The 10,000-nt window shown below is 32.5% G+C and overlaps 1 protein-coding gene across 1 annotated transcript in view; it reads right to left on the reverse strand.

The window, feature by feature from the left end:
- Nucleotides 1-6,049: 6,049 nt before the first annotated feature.
- LOC144976815 (uncharacterized) overlaps nucleotides 6,050-10,000 on the reverse strand; it is a 132,919-nt gene continuing 128,968 nt past the window's right edge. The window contains exon 24 of the mRNA XM_078921295.1: nucleotides 6,050-8,908. Coding sequence (XP_078777421.1) covers nucleotides 8,770-8,908 — 139 coding nt within the window. The 3' untranslated portion in view covers nucleotides 6,050-8,769. The remainder of the gene's footprint in view (nucleotides 8,909-10,000) is intronic.

Consider the following 10,000-nt stretch of genomic DNA (forward strand, 5'->3'; position numbering starts at 1 on the left):
GTCAAACTTGATGACAGTAAAGAGTCAGCATACCATTTACATTGCTATAATTATCATCATTATCATCATCATCAACCACTATGATGCTGTATTGTTGCAAGTTATTTACTTAACGTTATTTACCTCAAAGGGACAATGGGAGAATGTTCTATTTGTACTGTTGTGTCCTTCTGTTAAGGCACGGCACACATTTTGCCTGCTGATGATGTGTCTTTAACAGAAAGAACGAAAGAAAGAGAGAGAGAGAAAGAAAGAGAGAGAGAGAGAGAGAGAGAGAGAGAGAGAGAGAGAGAGAGAGAGAGAGTTATGAAAGAATATTGCATATGCCTAATAAAGTAATGCGTTTGTATGATTTCAGATACACATACAATAGCAAAAATAACTGCTCCCAGAGACTGGGACAAGTGTTTGATATGCCAACAAGATAACACAGACCGTTTATAATGTCCCTCTAAATGAGATTATTGAAAGTTTAAAACAAAATGATAATAAGTGGCATAAGTATTGTCGTGTAAAATTTAATGCCAACAAAATTAGGCGATTAGAATTAAAGAAATCTAAAAGAATTGCTCTACAAGAATTCCAAACTTCGTCATTTGACTTGGAGGAGTCACCGAATGAATATATTTAGCAACCCACGAGAATAATGAGACAACGTTCAAAATTAGAGATTGACTATAATAAACAAACGTGCTTTAAAAAAAAAACAACATGGAATCGGGAGTACTCCATTCTGTAATGACAACAGATATGGAAGAAAATATTCGTGAAATAGCGTTATCTATAAAAGATTCTGATATGTTGTCATTTATTGCCGGAGGAGATTTAGTCGCTCAGGAAGCACACGGCCGCCCTATACCATAAAATTTGTCATGTACGATACTTTAAAAAAAACAAGCTTCAAAAGATGTCACTGCTGATGATACTAATGATGTCACAGTTGTTGAAAGAAATCGAGCTTTTGCTAACATTATATCTTTTATAGAAGTGTACCCTGCAACAAATGTGTCGATCGACATGAACCACTGTGGAGCTTATTTCCAGTATTGTCAAAAGTGTCCCAAAAACTCATCAAATGTTCATGTAAGAGAGAATTTATCGGCACCCGATGCAAGTGTTTAAGGTCCGGTTTGCCTTGTACGGACTTATGTAGATGCGGGGTGTGTGTGTGTGTGTGTGTGTGGGGGGGGGGGGGGGGGTCTTAGGTCAGTACAGTAATGATTAAAATTCTCTCTCTCTCTCTCTCTCTCTCTCTCTCTCTCTCTCTCTCTCTCTCTCTCTCTCTCTCTCTCTCTCTCTCTCTCTCTCTCTCTCTCTCTCTCTCTCTCTCCGTCGCTCCCACTCACTCCTCTCCCAACTCTCCCGCTTTTATCTACTAGTTACAACACGAAATAACCATCAGTTAGCTACCGTAAATGGTTACCGGTGTATTTAAAGTTTTAGAACGCACATTGTATTGCCGTGGTTATTTCCTCGGATAAGTAATGCTATATAGGAAAAAATAAAAGTGCTAAAAACGCACTGTTATGATAAATTGCCAGAGTGGTTCTATATCAGGTGTTATTTATACGGGTCATAGCTACCTATATGCCAATTTTCAGGATTAAAACCCCAATGTGCACGGTTTTAGCCTAATTTTCCCTAATACAATGAATATGAAGAAAAAATATATTTTTACGCAGTTATTTCCCTTGTTTAATATAGCTGTAATAGGTAAAATCTAAGGCCTTAAACCGATACGTTATAATTGATTGCCAGAGTGGTTCTATATCAGATGTTTTTTCTATGGGTCTTAGCAACCTGTATGCAAATTTTCATGCTTTCAACCCGAATTTGCACGGTTTTAGCCTAATTCCCCCTACTATCATAAATAAACAAGCTACGCAGTTTCAAAGGTGTCATTTATTTGGATGGCCCGCAAAGAGGAAAAAAACGCGAAAATATGGGACGCTTTTTCGGCATTTTTTTCGACCTTTGGTTGTATCTTGCGTAATAAGTGGATTAAAAGATTGAAATTTGGCAATTTTATGGCAAATTTGATAGAGAATATGATGAAAACATTAGAAGAGTTCTAACTTATATATAAACACACACACACACACACACACACACAGAGAGAGAGAGAGAGAGAGAGAGAGAGAGAGAGAGAGAGAGAGAGAGAGAGAGAGAGAGAGGGATTGCGTACGTAAACAAAAGAAATATAGAAGGAAAAGAGAAATTGGACAAGGGGACAAAGGTTACTGATAGAACGTGACTTGGAACACAATAATTAAACCCATGCTGAGATTGTAGATCATATTGCAATCGAAAACTTTTAACTATAATTTCTTAAATTCTTGTAAATTAAACAGTCAAATTATCAGCTGTTTATTGAACCCAAATGCAATGGCAGACGATAAACACCCCTCTGCCAGTGAGACCGCGCAGACATTTTGACTAGACATGAACTTTAAAACGAGGTCAACCAATCAGAAAGCGCTTTGCCACGACTCGCTCAGCCGCTGTTTGGTGCCAAATCGTTTTGAACTTGTGAGTCGGACCAGGGTTGCCAGTTTGGCATTTTAAATGCCAGATTCCAAAAATCTGGCATTTTTGAAAACCGTTTGGCATTAGAAAAATCATTTGGCATTTGGCATTTTCATTTGGCATTTTCTTTTCTTGTATATTATACTTCAAATGACACCTTTTCTTAATTATTTCTAAACGCGTAAAAACAAACATCTTCACATTTCTTTTTCATTCTTAAAATCCAACCGTGGTGTAGTGGTTTAGCACTCCACTTAGTAGTCAGTAGGTAAATAATTACCCCAACAGGAAATTTAGTATAATTCAAAAAAAAAAAAAAAAAAAAAAAAGAAAAAGAAAAGAAAACACGCAAGCCACCAGGATATGATAGTAAATTGTCTATCAAAAGTGAGTAGTTTTCTTAGTGGGGGTGGGAGTCAACAGACTTTGGCATTTTTTTGGAGTGTTTTGGCATTTTTTGAGTCTTCCCCTGGCATGTTGTTGAAAAATAATCTGGCAACCCTGGTGATTCGGGCTGTAGGGGGGCAAAATGGCTATGTCTTTTACAAATGAAGAACAAATTAGGATAGTGTTTTGAAAAATACGGGAAAAGTACTCGTCATATTCATATGAAATTTTACAACCTAAAAGAAGAAATGTTCATGTATTACCTTGTCAGCGACAAAACCTACACGCCCGGTAGTTTTAGAAATATTTTACTCCAAAGAGTAAAAATCTATTTTTAACGGTTTTCTGGTAATCGTACGAGTTTTGTCGCTTGACATAATCTAAAATGACCTTTTTTCTAACTGTGTGCCAACTTTCAGTCATATTCATTGATAAACAGCGTCGTAATTAATTTTTAAAAATAGCATATACCAAACGGCTTCGTCCCATATTTTGTCGCGAATTTGGGCACTTCGTGAGCGAAAAAGAGGCCCAAAGATTTGTGCGGGATAGTCCTTGCTAACAAATGACAATAATAATAATAATAATAATAATAATAATAATAATAATAATAATAATAATAATAATAATAATAATAGTAATACTTATAATGGTAATCTTAATGATGATGATGATGATGATGATGATGATCATCATCATCATAATAATGATGATAATGACGGTAATAATAATAGATATAATAATAATAATAATAATAATAATAATAATAATAATAATAATAATAATAATAATAATAATAATAATAATAATAATAATAATAATAATAATAATAATAATAATAATAACAACAACAACAATAATAATAATAATAATAATAATAATAATAATATAATAATAATAATAATAATAATAATAATAATAATAATAATAATAATAATAATAATAATAATAATAATAATAATAATAATAATAATAATAATATAATAATAATAATAATAATAATAATAATAATAATAATAATAATAATAATAAATAATATAATAATAATAATAATAATAATAATAATAATAATAATAATAATAATAATAATAAAACGCACACAAGAAAATAAAGACAAAGGCGAATGGTACAAATTAGGAACAGATTTATATTTCAAGAGCATACTATCATTGTGCATAATTTGAGATTACCTACAAGTCTCATCCAGACACAAGCACAGTAATCTCACTGAGTAAAAAAAACAAACACTCAAATGCTTACATTATACATTCAAAACAACAAATAAAACAACACATATCAGAGAGTTGATTTATAAAGAAAATAATATAATCTCCCAAAACATTAACTATACATTTGACTGTTTCCCTCTCAGCGAAGGACTCCGACAAGGGAAAAGACAAAATCAAGTAATCCCATTCCAAAACAAAGACAAAAAGCAGTTTGAAAACAGGTATAAGGGCATAGAATACACAATAAGTGACCTCCCTGCCCACTGTCCATTGTGGATAATAATGACAATAATAATAATAATAATAATAATAATAATAATAATAATAATAATAATAATAATAATAGTAATAATAATAATAATAATAATAATAATAATAATAATAATAATAATAATAATAATAATAATGATGATGATGATGATGATGATGATGATGAAGTTGATGATAATAATATTAACAATAATAATATGAATGATAATAATGATGATGTTGATGATAATAACAAGAATAATAAATAATTTTGATAGTAGTAGTAATTGTAGCAGTAGTAGTAGTAGTAGTAGTAGTAGTAGTAGTAGTAGTAGTAGTAGTAGTAGTAGTAGTAGAAGTAGTAGTAGTAGTAGTAGTAGTAGTAGTAGTAGTAGTAGTAGTAGTAGTAGTAGTACTAGCAGCAGCGGTAGTATTAGTAGTAGTAGTAGTAGTAGTAGTAGTAGTAGTAGTAGTAGTAGTAGTAGTATAGTAGTAGTAGTAGTAGTAGTACTTATGGCAGCAATATATATATATATATATATATATATATATATATATATATATATATATATATATATATATATATATATAGATGATCATGTTAATGATTCTTTTTAAACGTAATAACATCATTTTAGTGGCACTTGGTAAATAAGTTTGGCGCAGGTGAGAATGATATAATAGTAATAGTCAAATTATTATGATATTGGCGTGATGGCGGTGATGATGGTTACATTGCATTTATGATAAGGATTATGATAGAAATTAAAAGAAGTATTAAAATCACAACATACCTTACATTAATTTGGCTGAAACATAGTTTGTACAAAATAAAATCGAGTGAACAAAAGAAAAGGGCCTGGCGGATTTTGAGTAATAACTCTTACTTTTAACTTGAAATAAATATTGATTAGACGTCGTGTTTGAAAAAGTACTAAAGAGGAATTATTATTTTACTTCACATGGGTAAAACATTACATTTAAAAGTTGCAGAAAATGTATGAGGAAAAATGACGTTAAAATTGCACTAATTTCCTTGTTTGAAATATCAAAAATGGCTCAAAAGTCACAAGTTATCCAAATTTGGGCTGTTCTCTTCTGTTCACTCGATGTACATAATATTATGATAGAAATGGCATATTTCTATGTAGAAAATGTATAGACATTGTGTTCAAAAAGAAACTACATAACATCAATTTGCTGTTTAAATTGAATGTTCCCGGCACTGTGAGGAATTCCATTTTCCAATTCCTTGTTAATATAACATATTGTTACTGTTAACAAGTGGGCCATTGAAAACTGTTCTGAGAAATACACCTGCTTTAAAGATAAAAATATGCATAGTAAAACTTATGTTTCTATTTTGTGCGACTGCATTTTGTATTCATCAGAATTTAATTTGTCTCAATATTGATGACTCAATACGGTATCATAACGGAAAACCCTATTCCGAAAAATGCACCTAAGTGCTTTTATATGGGTCAAATTCAATTCAATTTCTTTTCATAATCTAATCTTTAAACATAACTTTTAGTGTCTCTGGTTCATGCCATAATTAGGGACTGAGATGATAAGTCATAGTTTTTATGTTTTGCGTGCTTTTTACTTTATTAAATTCATTGGTATTTGAAAGTTCAACCCTGAAGATAATACAGAAATTTTTTTTCTTTCTAAAAATTGGTCAGAAAACCCGTCCTTCAATATCAAATAACACTCTCAAATGTTTGGGAATTTTTAACAAGCTGAGGTGTCATTTTAGTCGATCAAGGACAAGTTTTTTGCATTGTGACACACATAAGGCCAAACTGTAAAACATGCAATTTATAAGTTATAAGTATAGTTTTTTTTTTGAAACAGAATATATAACAATTTTATAGTTATGTGCTTCAAATGGCACGGGCAATCCTTGTTTTTTGCTTCAGAAATTTACATATTCTTTGGGCTAATTGTAATGTAGTTACTTTGAATGTCTATTTACAAATGGATTTAATTGTAGTCTCTTAAACTTAAACAGAACATGCGACACTCAAAAGTCATTGCAGCGCTTTGCAAAAAGAGGCATAACACGCAAGATTTGGAATTAAATGCGTGCATCACCCTACTTGGGTCGCAGGAGCTTGAAAGTTATACACAAGCGAATTATCCATAGAGGTGGATCCAAGCAGAAACATATTATTCCATACACAGCTTGAGGTCAGCCCAAGTCTCACAAGAAACGTCACCGGGGTGTCTCATCAAACGTGGTAAATTCAGTAATTTTAGAATATCGTTTTAGAAATCTTAGGATGGTGAGAAGATCACGCATTGGTAACATCAAAAACACAGGTTTGAACTTTTTTTCAATGCAAACATCGAGAGGTTAATCGGAAAATTCAAATTAATTATACATGTTAATATTACATATTGAATGCCACATACCCCACACAGTTCTATACATAACCTTATGGACTTAACCTGGAGATGATTTCCCTTTGCGCTAAATTTAGACGGGACACGACCGAGTGCCAAGCATTAAGGAACAAAATAGTAGTAGTAGTAGTAGTAGTAGTAGTAGTAGTAGTAGTAGTAGTAGTAGTAGTAGAAGTAATAGTAGTAGTAGTAGTAGTAGTAGTAGTAGTAGTAGTAGTAGTAGTAGTAGTAGTAGTAGTAGTAGTAGTAGTAGTAGTAGTAGTAATATAGTAGTAGTAGTAGTAGTAGTGGGGGTGGTGGTGGTAGAAGTAGAAGTAGTAGTAGTAGTAGTAGTAGTAGTAGTAGTAGTAGTAGTAGTAGTAGTAGTAGTAGTAGTATAGTAGTAGTAGAAGTAGTAGTAGTAGTAGTAGTAGTAGTAGTAGTAGTAGTAGTAGTAGTAGTAGTAGTAGTAGTAGAAGAAGAAGAAGAAGAAGAAGAAGAAGAAGAAGAAGAAGAAGAAGAAGAAGAAGAAGAAGAAGAAGAAGAAGATTATATTTATTCGCTTAAGAGCTTTAATAAAACAAACCTAACTTGTTGATAATAATGAAATTTGTTAAATTGATTGATAATGTAAACTATATATATATAAAGAATACACAACTGAAATTATAAGAACAAAAAACGCCAAATCACTTTGTACTAGAGATTTGCTTCAGTCCATTTGTTTACATGATTAAAACGTAGAAAAAGTATAAAAGATAAAGCAGCGATTTTAACTTACATTTGAAACCTCAATACTATTGAACTTTAAGAAACACATTTTTTTCAGATTTTGGCCAGAAAACTTGTCCTTCACATATCGATCGATTAAATTTCATACACTCATCTTGTCAAAAATACTCAAACATGGGAATCCTGTGAAGTCCCGGGTTTGAAAGTTTTTGACAAGATGAAGGTAATTTTAGTCCTTCCATATTTGAAGATGGGGGTCCCGATTGCTCAGTTGGTAGAGTATTCGCGTCACACGCAAAGGGTGTATCGAGATTTTTTATGAACCTCCTGTCCACCCAGCAGCAGTAAATGGGTAGCTGAGTCTCTTAGATTTGTCGGAAAGTACTTTGCGATTGACTAGCGTCATACCCTACGGATACTAAGCAATTGCTATTTGTCGGTTTCAAGCTACAGAAACCGGGATAAATTCCGGCTCCAGGGCCCAATGGCTCTGAAGGACTATTTTTTTAATATTTGAAGAACAAGTTTTCTGGATCGATTTTTGAAGAAGGAGTTATCAGGCGAAAATATTCAAAACGTGATGTTTTTGTCCCTCAGAATAGGGCAGATGAATATCACGTCATAGGAGACGAAGTCAAAAAATTGACCATCGACGCTTTGTCTTATTTTCACGTTTATATTCCCATTAAACTTTACTCAAAATATATACACGTAATAAACGTTTTATGTATTATTATAATTTATAATCTATATTATAATTTATCATAATTTATACGTATTTTTAACCGTCGGTTTCACCATGTCATGATACTGTGAAGTTTGATCACATATTCAAGAATTCTTTGGATGGTAGGAAAGGTTAACATTTAACGTTATATATTGACGCAGTCATTGTCATTACTCTGTTCATGTGTTGTTACCAATCGCTTCTGGCAAAATTGTTATAAATTAATTAAGTTCACTCCCACTTTGTTTTTAAATATTGAACATTGTAAATTTCCTCTCCTCCTTTATATAAATTAAGAATTGCCTCAATCAAGCTGGCGATGACTATCGATGGCCCCGGGGTAAGGCACATTTAATCAAAATGCTCACTTCATCCGTAGTAGATAGGTAGGTCGCCACATAATATAATATTATGAGAATATTGTTATTAACACAGAAAGACTCCGACTTGCAGACGACTTGTACTGAATGGAGTGGACGTTATCGCTTCAGCATTGAGGCAAGCTTAATTAGCGTTTGCTTGGAGTAAGGTTCATACCTCGTATTCCACTCTACAGTCCTGTTCCTCTAAAATCCGGTCACAATGCACGGGATGCGATTCTGGATTATTTTCATCTCCTTCCGAATGAGCAGGGTACAGCACCCCTGGCTTGTAAGTCCAGGATTTAGAACTAAGGACAAGCAGAAAAGAAAAAGAGATAAAAATGATTACAATCTTTTATTTTAAAAAAAGTGTTGGAAATCAACATTGTTCGGAAGAGCAAATTAAATTTTTTTTATCATCGAGCATAGAGTCGCTGGCAAATCTAAAAATGTGACCCTTCGCCTCAAAACGGTATTAAGTCGGGATGGTTAAGAAGTTGACAATTGATTTTATAGCCAGAAATATCAGACTTGTGTTGAGTTTGTATGTTTTATTGAGGAGAATGGATACCTTATTTTAGGTTGCTAATGCCAACAATTTATATTTTTGACAAGTTTAACATTTAATTCGGTTTTAAGCATTTAGTTCGTTCCGGCATAATACCGGTTTGAGACGATGGGTCACAAATTATAAACCTATTTTTTACAGACTGATGTACGAATAACTTGCAAGCCTTCTTTTTATTTCAGGCTATTTTTATCACCCCTTTGACTCAAATTAATACGAGGAAAACCTGCTAGGTTGTAATACTCAAGTCTTTTTTGACGCGTGACTTTCATTGCGAGTATAATTTATTCTACGCAATTCTAGCATGTCCACACACACACACACACACTAAAAAAAATAAGATGGCGTAATTTAAAATGTTTCCTGACACAATGAAGTCATGATACTCTTTCTAATCTATTCTTTTAAAAAATAGAGTTGGGGATTAACAGGGATCCGTAAAGCCAATGTTGCATTTTTATCACTGAGTACAGATTTTCCGGCAAATCTAAAAATACTATACAGTTAGCGGTATAATAAGTATAATTAATAGATGATCGCCTGTTTCTAATAGAATGTATCTTCCGCTTATTTTGCGGGTTCTCCACGAGTGATTAACTCTCTCCTTACCGGCCATTTTCAGGATTTTCCCCAAAACCTCACACCCAACTAACACAAAAATAGATTTTTTTATCACTCAAACACAAGAGTAGTAAATTCTTGTGATAGATCTACATAATTTCTTTAGCAAAACATGCTCTACAACAGACCGTTCATTTTCTTTAAATTTTATGATGTACAGAAGAAATTTGAATGAGAAAAACGTTGATTGTATCGTAACGAATGTGACGAT

This window comes from Berghia stephanieae, chromosome 7 (genome assembly GCF_034508935.2).
Source record: "Berghia stephanieae isolate SIO BIC M18660-M18661 chromosome 7, UCSD_Bste_1.3, whole genome shotgun sequence".
NCBI classification, from domain to species: domain Eukaryota; kingdom Metazoa; phylum Mollusca; class Gastropoda; order Nudibranchia; family Aeolidiidae; genus Berghia; species Berghia stephanieae.